At 38.9% G+C, this 24,446-nt stretch overlaps 1 protein-coding gene across 4 annotated transcripts; it reads right to left on the bottom strand.

The window, feature by feature from the left end:
* Positions 1-6,153: 6,153 nt before the first annotated feature.
* CASP3 (caspase 3) lies at positions 6,154-24,408 on the bottom strand. Of its 4 annotated transcripts, none has more exons than XM_033104718.1 (7): positions 24,305-24,408; positions 15,794-15,861; positions 13,560-13,684; positions 10,309-10,437; positions 9,467-9,642; positions 9,061-9,178; positions 6,154-7,896 (listed from the first exon to the last, which is right to left on the bottom strand). In XM_033104718.1, exons 2-7 carry the CDS (start codon positions 15,844-15,846, stop codon positions 7,667-7,669), a joined length of 831 nt encoding a protein of 276 aa, XP_032960609.1. In that variant the 5' UTR covers positions 15,847-15,861; positions 24,305-24,408; the 3' UTR covers positions 6,154-7,666. The 4 variants fall into 4 exon arrangements, with proteins under 4 accessions (XP_032960609.1, XP_032960607.1, XP_032960610.1 ...); XM_033104716.1 differs by lacking the exon at positions 24,305-24,408 and adding an exon at positions 24,175-24,275; XM_033104719.1 differs by lacking the exon at positions 24,305-24,408 and adding an exon at positions 24,128-24,264.
* Positions 24,409-24,446: the final 38 nt, after the last annotated feature.

Below are 24,446 nucleotides of genomic sequence, written 5' to 3'. Positions count from 1 at the left end.
CCCACAGTACCCTCTCCATCATGGTAGCTATAGAAAAGGATATATGGTTGGTTGGGTGGGAGGCATTCCCTCCAGAACAAGAATGTACCAAGCATATCCCTAAAAAGCCGAGGAATTCTGACTTAGCTTGGCCTGAATAGTCTCACATCATTCCTACTGGATGGAAAATATTACTGCCCCCATTTTAGAGGAGAAACTGGAGTTCATACTGGGGAAGAGGTAGCCAGTAAGCCAATACCCAAGCTGATACTACCCAAACTACATGACACCCAACAGAAGTATAGATGTAGGAGATGGAGTGTGTGTGTGTGTGTGTGTGTGTGTGTGTGTGTGTGTGTGTGGTGGGGAGGGTTGAAATAAACTGTGATGTTTTGTGAAAAAAAATTATGACAACTATTATTGAGACACTATTTGGGTTTCTGTCTGAATCTGTGTCCCCAAATTTCAATTCTTTGATCCCAAATAAATACTTATTGACTCTCATTTTGGCTTTTTAATATTAGGTTAACATAGTTTGCTTGTATGTATCACATGGTGAGAAAAGGGGTGCCCGACAACGATAACACTTCCAAATATAGTGCCGATATCAACTCAGAATTTCCTGGAATTTACTTGGTGCAATTTGAAATTATGCCCCTTTCCAGTTTAAGTAATTGGTGTCAGTATAGTGATTTGAAGGGACATTTACATCAGTGTTGGAACACAAAGTAGACGGCCTAAGGCTTTTAGATAAGTTTTCAAAATAAGCTTCCATCAGTGACTTGATGAGCTTCAAGGAGCAATTTGTGAAAAGAACCCACAAAAAATCATTTAAAATTTTTAGTGGTTGATTTTTAAAAATCTGAATGTAATATAGTGGCTCTGAGTCTAGACTATATTTCTTTTCCGTGTTCTCATGGGATAAACCAAACCATTGTTTTGATTCAATTATTTCAACCTTTCAGTTCTGCTCTATTGAGGGTGTATGAGGGGATAATATAAGATGGGGAGAGAACAGGGATAAATCAGGTTCTAATTTTTACAATTTTGTACCTATATTAGAAGTTCATATGAAATGAGAGAGAGAGAAATAAGCAGAACACCTTTCCTTGGGGAGAATTATCCTTTAATCTGAGATTATGTCCCCCTTATTTTGGGGTTGAGGGGAAAATGAGAAGGTAGAGAGTTAAAATGTCTTTTGTTTTTGTAAGTAATGGTGATAATAGGTGGTAAGTTTTTTTAAAATGCTCTTATTTGGCAAAAACAAAAGATGGATTTTTTTTTTTAATTCCATAAAATCAAGTTTGTAAACACAACTAAATTTGATTATACTATCTTGTTACTATACTCCCATACTGAATCTCATTTCAGCAAATCAATGCCCATATGGATGAGGACACATTCAACATTCTCACCCCTTTGTTCCATGACCTCTTTCCAAAAAGATCTCTTTCATGCTATTTCATCCTTCTACTCAATCAGTCACATTTTTTTCATGATCAAATTTGCTCCACCTCCAGTCCTTTCTCTAACCACAGTCTCCCATCATTTTAGTCTTATTGTTCCTCTACTTGCACTACAGTGGATATTCAAACTTATCAGGAACACCAGGCCATGGATCACTCTTCTTATTCCCTATCATCCGCCTCCTTCTGTTTTCATGTCCCTCTCTATCCAGCTTATATTCCATGGTTCATCAATTCAGTGACTCATTCTTCAGTATCCTCTAACCTGTGGCTCCTCTGTCTTTGTTTTATAATGTGGGCAAAAGTCCAAAGTTGGATAAAGCCAATACCCAAACGGCTGTTACTAGATAAAATCACACAACAGGGCAGCATGGTACCACTGTGGATTCATAGTCGCTGGTTTCAGCTGGGCCCTAAACACTGCCCAGCGATCTTACTAAAGTTCTCTGGTCCACTCACTCCCTCACTTTTGACAATGATTGTTTCAGATCTTCCTTAGTCTTCCAACCCTTCAGGAAACAGTGATGATAGGGAATATACAAACAGGAGTTATTTTAACTAAGCTGCTAAAATAGTAACTTTATGAAGATTGAGGCATGAGGAAAGATTCCATTCTTGTTCTTACTACCCTGAGAACTTAAAACATTTTTGCTTTCCAGTCTTATGTCACTGCCTGGATATACATCTGGACCTCTAGGTGACCCTCTTATTACCCCATGATTACCACATGAAGGACTCACATATACACCCGACATCCATTATCCAGACCATCAGGACATGACCAGACCTCCTGGCACCCATCTTCCAGATTCATCAACCCAGAAGCTCTGAACCTAGTCTTGTTTTTTTTATGGAGGCTTCACCTGGCATCTAACATCCTGTCTGACATCTAACTACCAACCGTTGGGTCCAATCCTAGGACTAAGGATGCAGGACTGATAATCCTCAAGAATGTACTTTTTACTACAAGAACTTATCAACTTTTCTTTCTTTGTGTACTTTTTACTACAAGAACTTTCCAACTTTTCTTTCTTTGGGACACTTCTGGGTTGCTTTTTTTGTTGTTGTTTTGTTTTTTGCCTAGCTGTGTTCCCAGATTGAAACCTCCAACCTCTAAGACCCTTGAATAAATCTCTCATTGATTTCTAGCAAACCTTCAGACTCCGAATTCGTTCAACACTGTCACCTCCCTAACTTTCTGAGCAGAGTCCTAGTCTTCTACTTAATAGAAAATACAGAAGCTGTTATAAGGGAACTTTTTGCCACAAGAAGTACAAACTTAGCTTCGTTCACACCCAGCCTCATAGTTTCTCCCATTAAAAAAAAAAAAGGTGTCTCCTCTTTTCTTACCCACAATTATGCTCAGATTTACCCTGCTCTCATATTAGGAAACTTATACTGTCAGTTACTTTTCCCTCCAGTATTTTCAGTCTTTTTCTTAACCGGATCCTTGCCATCAGCATTTAAAACAACCTCCAATCTTTCTCTTAAAAAAAAAAAAAAATCTCCATAAACATTTCAACTTACTTCCCCTCTCAACTACTTCCTTCTGGCTCTCTCCCTTGTCCTTTAAAGACAATTTGTCAAGTTTTCTATACTTGTTATTCCCGTTGCTTCACTTTCCACTAAAATATCAATTCCCTGTAAGTTGGCTTCTCCCTTAATATTTGCACAGAAACTCCTTTTCAGGATCACCTTTCACCCCTGTCACAAATCCAATGCATATTTAAAATGTTCATTTTCTCTGAATTTTCAGTAGCTTGTTACAATGGGCCATAGCCTCTAAACACTTCCCTTGCCTTTCTCATTTTGTACTTTCCTGTCTTCCCACCCTTGACTTCGGCAATCCTTTTCAGTCTCCTTCCTTGGGTCTTTCAGTTGGGCCTCCTTCCTTTCGTGTGTATTCTCCCCTTAGGTACGGCATCTACATGGCCCGCACGGGCCTCCCGCTCGGCCTCATCTACTCTCCTTCTTGTTGACTCTCCTACAGCCACAATGGCCTCCTCCATGCTCCTTAAACCTGCCAAGCAGAACTGAGTTTGGGTGAATTATTTTGGTAGAATCCGTGAACTATAATAGCTTTCAACACATTGGCCAAGCACGCTTCTCTCTAAGGAACTGTGTGAGGGACTATTAGGTCCCTGAGCTTACATTTAAGTCACCTAAAAACAAAACATAAAGGGTAGATTAGATAAGGGACTCTTTCAACGCAGACGTGCTACTTAATAGCTTTTGTATCAAATTTAAATCTGGCAAAAACATTTTCTTGAAAGGGAGCTGCTTGCTTTTTTTGAACATTCCTCAACACATCAGTTCCTCAGTTCTTTTCACTCCCAATGTACGGTAGGAGGCAGTGGGGACTGTGTGCATCAGGAGTCCTTTGTGGATATTTGTTGGCCTGCTCATCACGTGATAACTTATTATAATTGTCTTGCAAAGGATAAGGATAGAATAATTAAAGAATGAATTAAGAAACTAATGTGAATAGTCTAGTTCGCTCCTGAAGAGTTGATACTGAGAGTTACTTTAAACTCAAGTTCTAATGCTAAGCAAGTTATGATTTTTTCAACTAATACCTACAGAGGTTAACGCAAAGCAGAAAATAAAATCCCGTAACATGGCTGTTGGAAAGCCATAGCACTCTCTCCACGCCTACCCCTGTACTGACCCATGTTCTCATTACTGAGATAGTTTTGTGCCATCCCCCTCTCTTTAATTCTGTTTTTGAAGCCAGGTAAATACACTGACATGGTTTTAAAGTCAAAATGATATAGAAAAGTAAGCATGAGAAATCTCACTTGCATCCCTGTCCCTACCCATTTCCATTTTTCAGTTTCTATTATCCTTTTGGTGTCTTCCCCCCACCCCTTCTTCCACCTCCCCTTCCCCCCACTCCGGTTCACGCCATTGTTTCTCAGTCTAGTTGTGTAGCACACAGCTCCCTGGCCCATGCTGGTGGTATTAAGAGCCTTGCACGCTCCCTGGCGGAGGCAGTCGGTCGCCCACTCACAGCAACTCTCGCCAGCTGCCGACCACTCACGCTGGCCACTGGCCACTCACGGCGGCACACGATAGTCCACACAGACCTCGGGCTGCTCACGGCAGCCCAGCTCCAGGGAGAGCCGTGGTTCACAGTCTTAGCTGTGGAGGGCACAACCCACTGGCCCATGTGGGAATCGAACCGGCGACCTCGGTGTTAGGAGCGCGGCGCTCCAACCTCCTGAGCCACCAGGCCGGCCCTCTGGTGTTTCTTTTTACACACAAGACAGCATCTACAGGGTTCTGTGCTCCTCCTTTCCCACGTAACCACACATGCTGCACATCTCTGCCTATCAGTTGAGCAGGATCCTCTTCAATCAGTTTTACAGCCAACGGTGTTCCAGTGTGTCGATGCGGCACAGTGGGTTTAACCGGTCTTCCTTACAATTGGGTTGCTGCCATTTTTTTTCTCTCACCATTAAAACAATGTTGTGATGACTAATCATGTACATAATTTTGTACATGTACAGGCATATGTGTAGCTTGGATTCCAAGAAATGAGACTGCTACTTCAATGAGTGAATAATTTGGTAGGCATTGCCAGATTCTCCTCCATAGGGAATTACATCATTTTGCACTCCCATGAATGGGAAAATACATTTCCTCATAGACAGGCCAACAGAATGTTATCAAACTTGAGGATTTTTGTCAATCTGATAGATGACTGATAATACCTTACTGCAATTTGCATTTCTCTTATTATGATGGAGATTAAGCTCTTTGCCTGAGTCTAAGAGACATTTGGTCTTTTCTTTTCTGTGAATGGTCTGTTCATGTCCTGGTCCATTTTTCTCTTGGGTTCTTGGTTTTTTTCTTTTTAACATCCAAGGCTTCCTTATATAGTAGAGAGGTTAGAATGGGCTTGGGCTCGATTTTCTCAACACATTACAGAACTATAGCTTCAAGAAGCTTAAAGAAGTTATTCATACCACCCTCTACTCCTTGGAAACAGGAATCTCCTATTCTCAATCAGGAGGATTTTATTTAGTTTTGACTTGATGACAATATATATTTATCGTAGAAATACTGGAAGAAATTTAAAACCACCCAAGATCGCCCTTTCTTATATTGTCCTTTTCTCAGTATGAACCAAATAAAAAGGGACCACCTTCCTTTCAGAACACCATCTCCCAGAGGTGGCCATGAGAGAACATCAAGGGTTCATTGCACGTACTCCTAGTTCTTTTTCCCCTTTCTATTAGCCACATTTATAATTATGTGGTGAAAAATGTTTCATTTCAGTACTATCTTGTATACTGTTGCCTTTCCACAAATCAAACAAAAAACCCCCACAAAAACATGGTCATATTCAAGGATTGTGATCTATGCAAACCTACCATCTTTCCTGATATCATAGTTATTTTAGGAACAGGGCCCTGTGAGAGGGGCCGGGAAGAACAGAGGTCTGCTTGTTCTATTCAGTAATTTGCCATCATCTCAAAATATTTGTTTATAGGAACCGGTTACATCTTCTTTGGCCTTTCTAAATTAAGCTCTTGGTTAATTTCAATTAGTAGCAGAACAACAGAAACAACAAAAAACACTTGAACATGTTGGTAATTTTAGGTTAGAATTTATATTTTGAAATAAAAATTCATAATAACAATTCTTAACAAAATTGTCACACAGGTATACACCTTAAGATAACGTTACATGCCTCATTTACTTGGGAAAGGTTAGATATAGTCAAAACAAATAGTGAGTTTCTTTTATAAACGTGAGTTTCTTTCTCTGAGCAAAAGAAAGCTCATGTAAAATGTGAGACTGAACACCAGTGAGAAACCACCACAGTGACGGCTCACCACCTCCCTGAGGGAGGAGGCATGGCGCCTGGCCTCACACGCTGGGTGCTGCGCTGCTTCTCCTCTCTGGTCTTCACTTTCCCTGTGCACCAAGGGAAGACTGGATGATTTCTAAAGTCCGGTCTGTCAGGGTCATTTCATTTCAGAGAACCATGTATTATTATAACAGTATCATTTTCCTTTGATCATAAACTTCAAGAGAAAGTAACATGCTCCAAAATTTCACTACAAAGGGTACGATGGTTTTTATTATGGCTCTCACCATCTTTGGAAAGTTTCCACTTCAGAAGTTTCTAATTTGGTTCACTTTCTTGCAGATTCCTGCCTTGGGGACATCCTCCATGCACACCAGAAGATAGGAAGAACTTAGCAATCCTTTTCCGGAAGCTGTGGTCCAGGGTGGTGCCTTCATCACATAGGCTGTGCTGTGTACCTGCTCAGGCTCCAACCCCCGTCTAATTACGGCCTGCCCAGTTAGCTGATTTACTATTTCTGCCTTCCATTTCACCATTTATCTGTAAGTTATATTTTAGAATGTTTCTACAGAAGTTTTTAAACTCACAATGCTATCAATTTGATCGACAGTTTGAGGTTTTTACCTCATAAAACCTCAGGTATTTTGCTGGTATGTGAGGCTCAGCAGCTTGCATAGGGACAAACAGGATGTTATCTGCTGGTGGGTGACCTGCCTTTCAGCACCTCCTAGTTCTAACTCCATCTCCCTGTGTTAATGTTCCATTTTGCCTTAAAGGAGTCAACTGAGTTTGCTCACATTTTCAAGGACAATATTTAGTTTCTTTTTTCAATATGAAACATGATTTTTTACAACAAAGACATGCTCAGGACTCATACACAAAACCACACACTCAGATAAATGATCTAAAAATACGGTTGTTTTATCTCCAAATTCTAAAATCAAAGTCTTCAAACCCTTCATCATGCGCATGGATCCCTAAAGTCTAGGATACATTATTCCATATCATTATTTCCATAGGCTGACGGAAACTAGAATGCATATTCTTAAATGATGACGTATCAATATCACTGAAATTCATTATTACAATGCTTAATTTTTTCCATAATTACTTGAAAATTCAAAGCATAGCATCACTAAAACTTGCTAATTATGAGAGCTGTTAATTTACAATCACTTCCTCTCGATTGTACTAGTATCCATTTATTTATTCCTAATTAAATTCAATTTCAACTGCCTGATTCTGAGTTTGAGGTAGTTTCATAGTAATTCTATTGCTATGAAAGTGGCATGTTTCAAAGTACTACCTTCAGTATTAGATTAAATTTAGATGAGGGAAAAAATATAGCAATCAGTTACACTAATTCCTCACTAGACACACAAACTAAAAAAAATCATCCATTTCTTCAGTGATAAAAATACAGTTCTTTTGTGAGCATAGACACAATACAAGGAATCTGTTTCTTTGCATGAAAAGTAGGGTCAAAGGAAAAGGACTCAAATTCTGTTGCTACCATTCTGTTAACCCGAGTAAGAATGTGCATAAGCTCAAGCTTTGGAGCGTACAATTTCAGCATAGCACAAAGTGACTGGATGAACCAGGATCCATCCTTTGAATTTCGCCACGAATAGTAACCTACAAGGAAAATATAACCAAATTACCATGGATATCTGATTTTATAAATTATTATAGAACCATAAAGGGAAAACAAACATAGACTTCCACAGGTATTATTAGCCATAAAAAGAAAAAAAAAACACCTTTGGTTTCAGAGCAAATGATGTCAGAGGGGAAAACAGAAACAAAAACGCGTGTTTTCGGCAAGGAAAAAGAGTTGTGGACTAACTTCACCACTGATTTATTCAGAGTTCTACTTCCTGGGCTTCCCTTCCAAGGGGGAAGAATGGATAAACACACAGAAGAAGAAGCAAAAGCAGATATAAAAAGGATCATTATAAGAAGCATGGTGTTACAATCAGATTATTGGCTTATCTGAGAAATAAACTGTTCGCATACGCACACACATTTAAGTGTCCTAAATTTGTCTACAGGGCATCTGAATAAAGCATAATAAACACATTACAGAGTATTTTAAAAATTCAAAAGGGGATATATAGTGTATTTATAGTACTTTTTTCAGATTAATTATTGGACCCATTGCTTTTAATTTAGAAGTACGTTACCAGGAAAGATGCCTGAAGGTTAAACAGAAATCATATTGAGGATATTTGAAAATAACAGCATTTACACATACATTTATCCTATATTTCCATACTTTGTGACATTCTGAGTTAGTTGTATAATAAGTAATTGTATGATCAATAAATAGTAATTTATATGACATGTGTAACACAACCACAAAATGGTGGAGGCTAATAATCTATTCATTCTTCATGTTTTATTTTATTTCCTTTCCTTCACTGCACTCATACCTTCTCATGTCCTATTCATATTTATCTTTTTTATTTTCTATTTTTCAAAGAATTCCTGGAAAACAAATCTCTCCCCTAGGCAAGAAGTGGGTGAAGCTCTGAGTTGGTCTATGTAATAATTTAGTATCCTATCTGGTATTAAGTTCCTGAATGACCCTGTGTAAGTATGCTTTCTTATGTACACATGTGTATTTTCTAGCCAAACTTGGCTAAAAACAACTTTTTGAGACATCTTTGTGGTTAAGGTACCCTAAAATACAGACAGGTGAGCTATTTTTTTATGAACATCAAAAGCTTGCTAGCCTTTGGGGCATAATCTCCATTGTTTAAAATCTCCACACAACATCGTTATCTGTAACTTTCTTACCAGGTGCGGTGGAGTACGCGTACAGGAAATCTGCCTCCACTGGTATTTTCTGGCAGGCCATATCATCCTCAACACTGTCCGTCTCGATACCACAGTCTAATTCTGTACCTCGGCAGGCCTACAGGTTAGAAAATAAACCTTTATATTTAAAAATTGTGTGCTGACTCATAATTGACTTTTAAGCAATGTAAAGGCTGTGTAAAAACTGATGTAATAATGCAGCATCTTTTTGATATGTCTAAAAGTAAAATCTATTCTATATCTCCTAGTGGTGGTTTAAATGAATAAAAAAGTAACAGTATAGTTCAGTCGTTGGAGGGAAAAATCAGTCCCTTGCATGATCTGCAATTGAGCAAATGAATCCCCAATATGCCCTCAATAACCAAGTTGCCCAATTATATATTACCTGAATAATGAAAAGTTTGGGTTTTCCAGTTAGGCTTTTACAATAATCCCCTCTGAAAAAACTTGCTAATATTCTCAGGTCAACAGGTCCATTTGTTCCAAAAATTCTTCCTTCATCACCATGGCTTAGAAGCACACAAATAAAACTGCTCCTTTTGCTATGATCTTCTTTAGAAACTGGAAAAAGTTTACAAATAAGAAACACAAAAATCAATGCAACTTTATTCAACAATCTCATATATACTGTATGGCAATAAGATGAAGAAACTTGAGAACAGAACTAAGACCATCTAAACTCAACTTGGGGCAGAACAACATACTTCAAATCATTTTAGGGAGTTGACATGAATAACTTTTATTTTACTTATATAAAATATATAGAGTAGGGGGTGGCCAGATGGCTCAGTTTGGTTAGAGCGCGAGCTCTTAACAATAGGGTTGCCGGTTGGATTCCCACATGGGATGGTGGGCTGCGCCACCTGCAACTAAAGATTGAAAATGATGACTGGACTTGGAGCTGAGCTGCGTCCTCTACAACTAGATTGAAGGACAGTGACTTGGAGCTGATGGGCCCTGGAGAAACACACTGTTCCCCAATATAAAATTTAAACAAACAAACAAACTACATATATATATATATATATATATATATATATATATATATATATATGGAGAGAGAGAGAGAGAGAGAGAGAGAGAGAGAGAGAGAGAAATTATGTACAGTATAGTTCCAAAATTTGTATGCTTTATTATTATGTGTGTAATTACAACTAGACCTCAGGCAATAAAACTGTCCTTGGATAAAACTGGACAATGAAGGTCATTTTTAAAATTATTTCTTACCATTGTGCATCAAATCTACAATTTCTTCCCATGTGAGATCATTTTTATTCCTGACTTCGTATTTCAAGTTCATGAATGTTTCCCTGAGGTTTGCTGCATCTACATCTGTACCAGACCGAGCTGCCATTCCTTGGGACAGAAATAATTACTTTTTTTTCTTTGCTTCAGGTGTACAAAACAATGTAATAGTTAGACATTTTTTTATACCCCTTACAAAGTGATAAACTCCCTCCTCCAATCTATTACTCCTCTGACATCGTATATAGCTGTTACAATTCCATTGACTCTATTCCCTATGCTGTACTCCATAACCCATGACTCTATATATGTATTATTTATAGTTCACATTCATTATTGTTCAGCTTCACTTTTGGGTGTATAGCGTGGTCAGCCATCTACACCGTCCATGAAGTGGTCTCCCTAATAAGACAAGTGCCCATCTGACACCCTACAAAATCTTTACAACATTATTGATTATATTCCCTAAACTGCCTCTCATATCACCCTGGCAGTACTGTAGCTACTAATTTGTGCTTTCTAATCCCCTCACCTTTTTCCTCCTCCCCACCCAAGAATTACTTTTAATTGCATTAAAAAAAAATTTAACTACTCTGAAATGAACTATTCAGTGATTCACACAATCCACAATAAATCCTTCCTTTCAAATACTAAGAAAATTCAATTATTCTTATCATGGAGACACAAAGTCTTTTTAATTTCTTTGTATATAAGACACTTTATAACGTAGGTTCTATCAGTGTATCACAATGTAAGCAGATGTCAATGTGTTACCATTACAAGAATAGCTTTCACAGCTGCTTATATAGTAAAAACCAGAAACAACTTAAATGCCTAAAGAGGGGTTTAGTTAAATAAATTATGATTCATTTATATGATGGAATACTATGTTGCTGTTAAAATTTTTGTGGAGAAAATTTTGCCATGCGAAATGGTCATTTTTTTCCAAAATGCTAGAAAACAACAGGATCCTATTTTTGTTAAAGAAAAAACTGTATATATAAAACAAGACACACATCTCACACTCAGAAGAAATGCTACTTCTTTGATTTTAAGCATACAACAATTTTAAGATGCATTACTACTTTCATAAGATCTTTTCAGGAACGAAAACACAAAGCACTACCACATGAATACTGTTCATCAGGCATTCTGCTACAGCTAATCTCCTTTTGTCCTTCCAACCACACGAGACAGGTATGACTGGCTTCGATTGCACAGACGTAGGACATGGAGGACACCGAAGTTCCAGAACTTGTCCAAAGTAACCAAGCTAGTGTTAGACCTCTCTCCAGGGGTCCTGAGCTTTCATCACTCCTTTACAGAACCTTCTACATAAATGTACAGATTGATTGTATGAGGCACTCAGACTTAAAAAGGCTAGAGTGTTTCGGGGTACACACATTAGAATTGAGTAAATATAGGATGAATAGAGAAAAGAATAAATGTCTATAACTCCAAAACATTAGGTATTTCTGAGTAGTATGATTATGAGTGATGTTAATGTTTTTTCTTTGGCTAATATGTAATTTCTGAAATTTTATTATGGGCATATGTTATTTTCATAAAATTAAAATAAGCTCATCAAGGTTTTCCCATTGGAAAAGCTGAGGACACCATTTAGCTGTGTGACAAGGTGACCGAATTCTGGTCCCGGTTTGTCAGCACTTAGTAATAGAACAGAAAACATCAGACTGTCAGAGATCGTTGGGAGAACCTGACATTCAAATTTCAAAGCAGAAAAGGAGCTCCCTCTAAGGCTGAAGTCAGATTACTGGTCTAAGTATTTTTGGGGAGAGTAGTGGAATGACATGCTTAATGGCTGAAGGTGGTATCTCAATTTATAGCAACAAAAGCAGTAAAAATGGTGCCATTCAGATTTAGACACCCATTTTCAACTATTCTTTCCTCACTCCTATAACTAATCTAACACCAAATCCTGCTTATCTTTCTGGCGTAATTTGGCTTCTTTCCATTTTCACCACCACTCTGGTAGGTGAGCCTCCTAAACTGGACCTGCTGCTTCTGGTTTCATTAATTTAAAATTAAATCTAATATGATTAATATGCCAATTCAGTGAATTTAAAGGTGAAAAAATGGAGAACTAGCCAAAATGTCCATTCTTATGGTAAAGTATGCAAATTAAGTGTATGGTATATTTAGGGAATGGAATATTATATAATTATTAAAATAATAGACATAAAAATTATACGGCAACATGAAAAAATGCTTATGTTACATTAAGTGGATTAAGCAGGACACAAGTTGCTTATATATTATGGATAAAATTAACCTTTGAAAGAAACTGTCAAGGAAAAAATACCAAGCAATACATTAAGATATTAATTCACTTTTTTGGATCCTAAGGGATTTTATTTGTTATATTCTTAAAAAAAAAATCTGAAACGTATGTATTATTAGATTCAAATCATACACGGTAGGGAGAATGAGTAGGGGATTGGGTGATCAGGCCATGGTGAACGTAAGAAAGCAGTTTCAATGGAGTGGTAGAAGAGGAAAACAGATTCAAGAGGGATGGAAGGAAGTGAAGATGGCAAGCTTTTCAAAATTTAGGGAAGGAGACAAAAATCAGACCAAAGCTTAAGAGGAGACAGTGTAAAAGAAAGGTCTCTGTAAGATGGGGAGTCTGTCATCTTTTCAGGGAAGAGGAAAAGTCAATAGTGCACCTGAGGACACAGGAAGTGGAGCAGCAAAGATGTGAACTCAGAGCTTGGTTGCACATCAGGCACACAACGGCGGAGGCCAGCTCTGCTACCAAACTATCTGTGGGGCTCTGTGCGAGGAGTTGAACGTTTCAACATCGAAGAAGGATTCCTTTCAGGGTTGTTGTAAAATTGAAATGAGACAATACCTGTGAGGTGCCTTGTAGTTACTGGAAAGGAAAACTAGTACTTATTATTTGTTGAGATCCTTTCATCAGCATAAAGGAGGGAGCAAGAGGATAGAGAAGCAAGGGTTATAGAGGAATCAGGGCAGAAGAGGCCAACGTACAGACAGGCTAACTGTTGGAAGAGGAAGAGATTTTGATGGTGGGTAGAATAGAATATTAAGAGTTCATGTTGTATTATAGAACCTCTAGGTCCTGCTCTATCTCTACTGTATGACTATCCTGTGTCATAGATTAATAACATCAATACTATTTTTTCTATTATATCAAATATAAATGGTACAAATATTTGAAAAGACTTAAAAACGATGTTAATGATACATACCAGTACTTTTATGAAAGTTCTTATTATTGATTATTATACATAAACCCATTTCGGGATAATCCATTTTGTAACTATTGTCCAAGGATATTCCAGAGTCCATTGATTTGCTTCCATGTAAAATCTTTCTGTTTGGAAATCAAACAATAGTTTACAAACGTGGACATGAGCAGTGCTGCTGTCCTCATTGATACAACTTTGTAACACATAAGAACAGTTCATATTTGTTGAATGTAATGTGCCAGACTGTGTGCAACAGGCGTAATCGCACTTCAGTTTCACCGAAATCCATTTCACAGGTGAGGAAACCACCATGAAGCTAAGTAATGTGCTGATGGTCATGTAAACACTGCCTCAGAGCCAAGGTTCAAAGCACCTGTTTGGACTTCAGTTCAGGCTTTTAATTTCTATTATTTTATGTTTTCCTCTAAATTTTATAAAAATGTAATCAAATACACAGTATACTTTAAAAATTTCTCGTAACTTTGTGAAATATTTTATCCTTCAAAGAGTAAGATCTTAAAAATTACCCTAAAATGAAAGAAAACCAACGAGCAAATATGACTTAAAGCACAATGTTTACCACAACTGCTAAGCTGTTCCTTAAAAACTAGGAGCTGAACAAATAATTTACACATACGTAAAATCAGGATTGTAAATAACTGAGAATACTGGTCTGACGGTCACTTACCAGGAAACCTTTGTTATTTAGGCTAGGGTCAGTAAACTTTTTCTCAAAGGGCCAAATGTTAAGTATTGTAGGCTTGCAGGCTGTGCAGTATCTGTTGCATACTCCATTCTGCTGGTGTAAGTGGCCCAGGACAATATTTAAACGAACGGGTGTGGCTCTGTTCTAATAAAACTTGACCAAAACAGGCTGCAAGCCTGACCCCTGATCTATCAAGAATCAGGAAACAACAGGTCGAGCTAGGAGCAGACAAACATAGATACCTAAAGTCCAGGTACTTTGCCTGACAGTATTTCCCATTATACACAATTCTAAAAAAAATTGTTGGAAAAAGATCAAAATAAGTAAATTATAAATTAAAGCAGTCAGAGTCAGAAACAAACCACTATATTTCGCTATAGGTGAAGATGCCCACATTTGACAGATGAGAAAATTAAAATGCTGAAAGCTGAGTGATTCATGGAAGGTCACACGGACACTGGACCATGGAACTGTAATTCCCCACCAAGTCCTGCTGCCTGCTTAGGAGGCAGGTGCTCCTCGACCAGCAATAAGAAGACAGCTAGACTGGGAGGGGGCACGCCTGATAAACAGCAGAGACTCAGAAAGCTTAGAACATGATGATAACATCATAGGATCAAATGGACCTAAATCTGTTTTGGGCTCCCACGCAATTTGCTATTAAGTTATGTTCTGTATGATATGAAAAGGTAGGAAAATGTGTAAATCACTTTAAATGGGTTAAAAAAATAAACAAACTAAAAACCTCTAAAATGAGATCGCATTTCAAAAGCTTAATTTCTAGGAAAATTCCTTTGCTAAACAAACATAGCTAAATCCTTATTGGTAACCTATTCATAGTATTGCTGTAATAAATATTATTGTTTAGTACTAGAATTAGTCTGTAATTCCTTGGATGGTCCAGAATAATACTAGGTCTCAGAAATAAACGTTCAGAATTAAAAATATCACAAGAGATCCCAAATGGATAACAGACATGAATTAAGAGTGTTTGAGTTTTATCGTTTCCTTTTCTCCATCTGCTGGTTATTGGAAGCATTAATAAGCAGAATATTCCAAAAAAGGAAGACTGAGAAAAATAAAGAGTAAAAAATAATCAATAGCCAGGTAATTCTTTTCCAGATTAAGAACTGGCACTTCATTTTAGTCTTAAGACTCATAAACAGGAGGCCTAAAAACTCCCCCAAACACAAATCTCTCATCCTGCAGAATACTTGGGAAGGTACAGAACCACCAGAGCTCTGCCTCTCTTAGGGCGCCCTTCTGCTTCCAGGATGGGACTTCCAACTATAGGCCAAGCACTGTACGTGGTCTTTCCCTCAATCTTACCCACTGGTCAGTGAAAGTTTTAACGACGAAATGCAGAGGTTAGGTTAACATGTGTAAAAAGCCACACAGCTGTTGTGATAGGAAGTCAACTGTGTCCCTCTGGCTTGAGAGCCCATATTCTTTCTGCTTCCCTGCTCCTCAGAGTTTGCTGTTATCACACCTGTCCTCTGATTACATAGGATTCCATTTAAATACTCACGTTTCTGAATTTTTAATGGATTTTGAATCCACTGAGTTTTCACTGTTCTCCATGGATACTTTTGTTAACTAGAATATAGACAATAGAAGTTAATCAAAATCAGTCTTTATAAAATCACTGCATTATCTATTAATTATTCCAAAGATTATTTCTCCAAATTAATACATTACATGGACTTTTTGCATTAGCGTACCACTCCTCCCCCAGCTTCACCTCTACTGTTAGAGGTTTCTGTGAATCAAACCTGAGGACAATCCTTTGTAAAGGTATGTGCAATGGAGCCCATTTCTCTCTTAATCTCTTTTTTAACTGAGAAAGAATAATTACAGATTGATAATAAGATGATAGGGCTATGAAAAAAATCAAATACAGTAAAGTAAAAGAGAGAATGGGAATTTGAGCTCCTTTAGCTATGGTGGCCTGGAAACTCTTTAAGGTCCCATTTACACTGAGTTATAAATAACAAGAAGGCTACCAATAGGGGCTGTCCTTGCTGGGAGGACAAGCAAGTCTGCTGTACTCATGCTGCAGAAAGACAACCAGTTTGGCCAGCACACAGTAAAGGAAGGGAAGGTGTGAAGGGAGATTAAGTAGGAAAGGCGAGATTGCCTTAGCTGCCAGGAGGAGCTTCGATTGTATCCGAATGGCAGGGAGAAGCCTTTGGAGTGTTTGAAGCAGAGGAGAGACAGCATGCTTTAAAAAGATCACTCTGGCTGCTGAGTAGAGAATCAACTGCAGAAGGTTAGAGTAAAAGCACATAGGCCAATGAAAAACCTTCTGGAATAGTTCTGGAAAGTAATGATGATAGTTTGAACTAGAGTTGAACAGTGAGTATAGGTAGGTAAGAGGCTGGAACTCTGGGAGAGATCAGAACTGGAGATATACTGGGGCACTGTGGTATTTAGAGGGTTACTAGAGGAAGCAGGGCCAGCAAGAGACTAAACAGAGGTAAGTCAAAGGGAGGGAAAATCAGGTGAAAGTGGTGTACCAAAGCATGCAGGTCTTTCAAGAAGTGTTTGTTTCACTGTTTCAAATTTTGCTAAGAAGTCAATTCAGATGAGGACAGAAGACCATTGGCTTAAGGTTGTGGTTATAGTGGAGACTGTTAGGAAAAATTGTCCAAGACTTGAAAATGAGCAAAAGACATGACTAGATGTAATTTCAGTGTGGTGCTGGGCATTGTCTAGAGGAATTTCAGGGATTATCTGACTTTATAGGGTGTCCTCTTTTGACTGACCTTCTACTGACTAGCCTATTTTACAACACTGTAGGAAATGAAGCTATAGAAAACAGCCATGCAAATGATTCTTGTCTGTCTATAGCAATGAAAATGAATTTTATCTTGTTATGATGCCATTTATTTCCAACCTGTAAAAAAAGATGGGAACATTTTGACAATATGTTCCCCCAACCCTCAATAAAAGTCTTGAATTTTTTTATCTAGTGAAATTACACTTCTAACAGTGCAGTCTAAGGAAATCATCCATCCCAAGGGTTGTGGAGAGAAGGGAAAGAAAAGGATATGCATTATTCTTCAAAATATTTAGAATTTGAACAGAGAAACAGTTATGGTCTATTCATAAACTGGTTAATACAACTATAAAACTTTTTGAAAGGTCTTATCAATAACATGGGAAATGTTATATAAGGGTAAATAAAAACAGGCTTAAAAAACAGTATCATCTCAATTAAAATAAACACAAGAAAAAGACCGAAAATAATTATACTACATCTTTACATATTAACCTATTTAATAATAGTGGCTATCACTGAGTGATGGGATTACTGAAAACATACTCCTTAATATTTTTCTATATTTTCTAATTTTACTATAACATCTACATTGTTTTTAAAGTTAAAAAATAGTAACTAAGATTATTTTATAAAATCAATAGTGGCAGACTGCATCAACCAGGATTGTGCTAGCGAATTTCAACTCCCAGCCCTGTTCCAAGAGTGACAAAAATATGGATACTCCACCGCTGTGAAAGAAGCAACTGTTCCTTGACTGCTCTGTGCCATGTTCCAGCCTATTTGCTTTCTTTTTTTCTTCCATGCGTATCACAAACATGTATTAGGTACAGGGAAATCTCAAATTTCCTTGAACTGTAACTATCACAGAGACCAATTTGCCCCTCTGCATGACAGCTCTAAGGAGCAGACCATAAGTCAAAATAATTATCCATCCATGGTTGAAAATAAAGTTGTGGTTAATTTGATGAGTTAAGAAGACAGTACAGGGTGGCTAACGATTCTGGAAACATAGGCAAATACCTAATAAGTGTTTTACTGATTATACATTACCGTCCATGAGAAAATAATAATATCTATGTGTTATGACTTTATGGCCCACCTGTAGAAAATCAGGAGTGAAAACACAGTGGAAAAGAACACTAAATAAAGGTAATTTCAGTGTCCTTTCTGGCCCCAGGGTTTGCCTCAAATCAGCCCTATGAATGAGTTCACCAAATGTAGGGTACACACTATGTGCTCAAGAATTGTGAATAGGTTCCCACCCATGATCAAGGCCCTAAAGATCGCTTATCAGTTCTTTTGCAAACAGTGCAGTGATTCTTAGACTGAAACACGAACTTCTGACAACCTTTTAGCTTGTACCAACAATAAGCTTGTGGGTTAAAATTCTATCCTTATGACTGCTAATGGAAGGTTTAGATTTAAACAGTGACGACCAGCTTTCCAGAATTTTTAAAAACACTTGGCTTCTCGGATCATGCCAATGTTTTCCTCTAAATATTAGTTGACTTTTAAGTAGTCATTTCCTTTTCATACATTTAATCAACTTCCTTTAACCAAATAATTCTTAAAAGTTAAAAAGTCTCAGATAGATTAGTTTTAATACAAGTAATTGTGCTTAATCATTTCTGATATTAGACACGAGATAGTTTTAAGTAAGGTAGTTGGTGGCTGAAATCTAAAAAAAAAACATGAATTCTTTTAGAATAGGATTTAAAAGTGTTATTATTTTGATAAGGATGTTTCAGGAACAAATCCTGTAATGTGTTTTGTTCTCTTCATTATTAGTATCTGATCAACATACATTACAACAGTTACAGTCGACCTTCATATACTATTAAAAATTTATATAATGGTATATAAAATCCTCATTGCACCAGCCATGTGCACATTTGCTATTGAACTGTCACCATCTGCTTTCCTACATGAAAGCACCACCTCCCACTCATTCTGGGGAGCAGAGCTTTGTGTTTTGCAGAACTTAAAGTGTTAAGACCTAGCATTACCTCACTTCCATTAGCTAATGCCTGGCTGCACGCAAATTGTTTGGGGGACGATGATCTCATCTCACAAGGATAAAAAATTATCCCCCAAGGGAAATGTGTAATGCCCTAAATGATAACAGGAGTTTAAGTTCTTAGAACATTATTATTTGACAAAACATAAATGGGAAAATATATAATAGGGGTTTAAAAAATATATCCTGGCACAGCAATGGCCTTAACACTATTTGTTTCTTACTATACTTATATAATTATTTCCATCAATTCAGGACGTTGATGATAGTAAATTAAATTTCTGAACACATATTAGGTCCCGAAGAAGTTCTATGTGGACCAAATGAAATTAGACATCCACCTGGAACTCAGGTCTTCGAATCTTCTCTAGTTCCTAGATCTCTTTAATATTTACCTGAACTAAAACTACAACAGGCAGATCTTCGAAAGTTAATGCAATAATGAGTAAAGCAGAATCAATTATCTACAGTTAAAGCAGAAGAATAAAAATTCATTTCTGAAATGGAAATTTCAATACGAAATTATAAAGTATTAAAATTTTTTAAAAAGGTGGTTCTTAAAAAATGAAATTTGAAAATATGCTGATAGTAGAGATTTCAAAATGACACATTAAATCAGCATAACCAGTTTGAGTGACTCCTACTCAGATAACGTGTCATCCGTCAGTTCAGTTGTTCTTCATGCCTGGTCTCTGCCCTAACAGGCTTTAAATCTCAAAATGAGACAGAAGAACCAATACTGCTCACTTTTGAATCATTTCCATGAATAGGAGTATCTTAAAAAAACTTTGTAAGTAAAGATTTACCAAAACGGGTGGCCAAAGAAAAGGCCAAAGAATCATAATGCCATGTGACTTGAATGTGGCATATAAAATGTTGTGTAGTAACAGTTCCTTTTGCTGCTGGTTCATATGGGCAAGACTCAGCTGAAAGGTATTTATATGCATGTATGTATGATTTATGTATTTCTGGTTAGTCCTTCCAACCATGCTGTGAGGCATAATGATCCCCACTTAATAGTTCAGTGGTCTGAGGCTTAGAGCAGTTATGTAACTTTTAAGTGGCAGAGCCGGGATTCAAACCAGGATCTGCCTGCCTTGAGAGGGCAGACTCCCACCCTTCTATACAACTTACCGTGTTTCCCCGAAAATAAGACCTAACTGGAAAATCAGCCCTAGCAGATTTTTCAGGATGACATCCCCTAAACATAAGTCCTAATGCATCTTTTGGAGCAAACCTTAATATAAGACCTGGTCTTATTTTCGGGGAAACACGGTACCATATAGAAGGGGCAATAATATCGATAATTTCAAGGAAGAAAACAAAATCCATAACCTAAAAGTTCTAATTAAGATGAGACAAAGAGCGTAAATAACATGATTAGAAACTGACTGCAGAGACACGGAAATAGTATAAAGTGTGCTTACTCTAATTAATCAAGAAAACAGAAATGGTGGTTATGGTGTTTCCAATGCCACTGGGTAATTTACTTCTAAAAGTAAAATAACTGGTTTTATGCCAAGCATTCAGTATAAGTCTTAAGACATACGAGTTTTCTAGATCTCTATTTGCCTCTGCAGGAAAAGTAAAGCCTTTACAGTATGGTTTCTGGGTAAATTACACCTCCTCTGCCAAAGTACTTCAGAAACATCAGGATTATATTTATAACTTATTAGAGAGGACAAAGTCTCAAGAGTAGTCACATTTCCAGATTTAGTAAGTGAAATAGAAAGAATATATTATAGTTTTCACAGGAATTTGGATAAAAAAAGATTTCAGCTGTAATGTGCTAGAGGTTTTATTGAAATCATTTCCCATCTAGTCTCTGAATTTCTTTGGGAATTTATAAGAATCACCAAAACTGGGTATTATCATTAGGCCTGGCAAAGTTGATCTTTTAACATGTTTTGTAATTAAGGTGAAAACACACCACCTGCAAGTAAAATTAAATACAACAAAATTAAGTTCAGTTGTGCCATACAAATAAAAACCAGGAAGACATACTGGGGTGCTCCCCACTATTCAAAGCCATAAGCCAGAAAGAATGCAGTACTTATTATACTATGTGTGAGGGAGGGGTCTGTCTTCCCCTCACCTGAGCTCCTAAGTAAGATATATCTGGAGGGACAAAAGGAGAAATGGGAAAGTCCTTGCACACCTAAATATTTTGTCTGAAATACATGTGGAGTGAAGGCTCTTGGATACCTTTTATAAAAATTACCGATAACCTACAAGACCTCTTTCCTCCCACTAAGAACCACTCCTTTGTAGAGGCAGATTCAGGTTTACAACCACCCATTAAAGAAATCCTGCTTGCCAGAGGTTTGAAACTGAGAAGTTTATTTGTTATTTGCGCCAGTCATTTACTGAACACCAACTGTGCGCAGAGTACGGTAGTACATCCTGAGCCCATCAAGTAAGGGAAGAGACAAAGACACTTTCCCTATGTGGAACTTTCACCAAGGCTCACTGGTATTCAAAAGTGGCTCAACTAAGGCAGAGGCTGGACAGGGTTACATTTGTATCAGATAAGTATCTTACTCTACCCTAACTCAGAAGCTCTAGTAGCAATTTGAAGGCAGTAACAAAATAGGCAGAGAAGAACATTACATAGAGATTTACAAAGCATTGTAACGGACATTATGTCGTTTTATACTCACAAGCCCAACAGATATGTAAATTACTTACGCCTAATTTATGGATGAGCTAGTTAGTATAGACAGCCCTTGGGACTTGGCCTCAGGTTGTCTGCCTACAGAGGACCTATTTCCCTCCATTACATTTGTATTTGTTAAATGTGAACAAAATAACTAACAGTCTAAGAATTCCCACCTCTTTTTCTAGAACCAAACACCAGTGCTTCCCTTCTTTGAGGCAGAGCTTAAAGAACTACCTAATACGAGGCACCAGAATAGATTTAATGACATCCATGAAAATAAAGACTGCTTTCTAGCACTAGAAGGAGGATGAAGCAGAAGATTGTGTTAAATTAGGTTTGAAAGCAAAACAGCAAAGAAACATTGTAAATGCTTATATCAGATAAGATGTTAGTCTTTTTTTAAAAAAGGGCAGGAGGCAAGACCATTTTTCAGGATAGCAAAAGCAAATCTGATTTAATTAGATACAATGTTTCATGTCTTTTTTACTGTGAACAGGTCTTATTGCCAAACTCCAGTAAGTTGTTCATTCATTCATTAAAACAAATCATAAATTTGAAAAATCTTTTTTTGCAAGAGTAAACCAATACCGAAGCTCAATCATCAGGCTATAATAGGAATGACTTAAGCTTTCCATTTGGTTCTTAGAGGTTATGTGCCTATAACATATTCAAACCGGCAGAGCACATTTTGATACAGTCTGGTCTAACCGTCTTGCTAAGCCCCTCCTATTACTATCCTGCACATCCACATTTTTCAGCAATTCCATAATTCACCTCTACCGTTCCTTTCTAAGCCACATCTTTTAATTATAATTTGCTAAGTAATCCCAAAACAGGTTTATTTTTTCTGGATAGGGAATAATTAAAAGATAATTGTGTAGTGTGGGCATTCACTTGTGCCAGGCTCTGGGTATGGGGAAAGACAATAAGGAACAAGATAAACAGAGTCCCTCATGGAATTTGCTTAGGGAAGCAAGTGGGGAAGATAGTAAACAAGCAACTGCAAAGGGTATGACTTTCCCTTCTTAGGAAATGACAGATGGAAAAGGAACATAATAGGAAAACTTAACCTTGAAGTGTTTAATGACAACAGAAACATAAGGAGACGTTCCTCAAGCAAATGTGATGTGATGGGGGAAAGAGGGAATGTAAGAGTGTTTCAGGCAGAGACCAGGTATTAAGATCAGCATGGCCATGCAGAAAGTGAAAGGGTGCTATCATAAAAGATAAGGCAGGGGAGGGAACCAAGGAGCCAATCTGTGTTTGGCTTTGTTAACCATGTTAAGGGTCTGGGTTTATCATACGGGCAAAGGAACAGTTTTCCAGATTTTTATTTTGCAAAGCCTGTGCTATAAAGAATGGATTGAAGAGGGGCAGAGGGTCTGGAAGTATGGAGACCAATGAGGAGGCTGGTGCAGCCAGGTGAGCGCCTAGGGTGATTTAAATCGGTTATGGAGAGAAGTGAACAGATGCAGTGGACATTTAGGAGGTCAAGGAGGCTTGGTGGCTAACCAAGGAAGGAGCTGGGAGAGGTAGGTGAGAAGGTTCGTTTCCGGTTTCTTGGTTTGGTGCCATTTATTGAGAACAAGGAAAGAGGCAGCTGCCTTGAGGGCCGACACACTGAAAACAAGAGTGAGAAAGGCACTCTTATTCACCATGGCCTGGGGGGATTTCAAAGCAGCTCCCAGGTGACTGGCCTTGGATATATAGTCACAGGGAGGAAGGAGCTGGAAGGATTCACCGAGGGCTTCAGGTCTGAAAAGGAATTGGAGTTTAATGCTGAAAATTACCTCTCTAGAAAACTAAGTCACACAGTCAACCCGAGAAAATCCAAGCTCGAGACAGGCAAGGCAGCAGAGACCAAACCCTTGCCCAAGAGTGGGAGGATCAGCCCCGAGAAACCGCCTGCCGGTAAGCACCAAACTCGCCTCCTGCCCTGGAGACAGCGTTTCTCGTCGCCGATCCTCAGCTCCTCCCTTCCCGATTCAAACCTCAGCCCGCCCTCCCTTTCCAAGCATCCGTGGCCTCCTGCTCCCGGGTCGGACCTCTTACTACCCGGCCTCGACACTCGGGCCCAGCGCCCGCGCCCCTCCCCACCAGGCTCCGCGACCCGGGTCCAGCCTCCTGCTACCCGGCCTCGGCCTCCTGTCCCCCAGGCTTGGCTCTCCAGCCAGGTCTCCACTTCTCGGCCGCCACATCCCCAGCTCAGTCGCCCGCCTGCCGCCTCGACGCTCCCGGCTTGGCCTCTCGGTCTTGGACCCGCCTCCCGTCCTCCGAGCTCCGCAGCTCCAGCAGGGTCTCCGCTCCCCCGCCGGCCGCTGTCGGGCCTCCACACCCCCCGCCCGACCGCCCACTACCCCCGACCGGGTCTCCAGCTCGCTGGCTTCAGTGCTCGTGCTCGCACCCGTCGTCGTGGCAGAACAAAGGATCCTCCGCCCGGACCGTGCCCACCTCCTCCGTCATCCCCGAGCAGCTGCAGGTCTGGACAGGTCTCTGGGAAGGGTGCTGTGCTTGGAAGGATGGAGGGAGCTGGCCCAGAGCTAACGGCCCCGCGGCGAGAAGGGACGAGGGCAGCACTCACCGAGCAGCCCCCACACAACAGCCAACAGCTCTCCCCTCTCTGCGAAGCTTGGTTTCCGCCGCCCGCCGAGGGTAGCGCTGGGCTCGGGAGCAGGCCCCGCCCCCACTAGCCCCGCCCCGGCCCCGCCCCCTCGGTCCTGGGC

This window comes from Rhinolophus ferrumequinum, chromosome 4 (genome assembly GCF_004115265.2).
Source record: "Rhinolophus ferrumequinum isolate MPI-CBG mRhiFer1 chromosome 4, mRhiFer1_v1.p, whole genome shotgun sequence".
NCBI classification, from domain to species: Eukaryota; Metazoa; Chordata; class Mammalia; order Chiroptera; family Rhinolophidae; genus Rhinolophus; species Rhinolophus ferrumequinum.
This window is presented reverse-complemented; position numbering and strand designations above follow the sequence as displayed.

Excerpts from the sequence above, each read along its gene's own strand:
- CASP3 (XM_033104716.1), bottom strand. Across the intron at positions 13,685-15,793 it reads TCCATTAAAAATTCAGAAAC|AAAGATTTTACATGGAAGCA; the intron begins GTGAGTATTTAA and ends ATTTCCAAACAG. Across the intron at positions 9,643-10,308 it reads TGTAGATTTGATGCACAATG|TTTCTAAAGAAGATCATAGC; the intron begins GTAAGAAATAAT and ends AACTTTTTCCAG.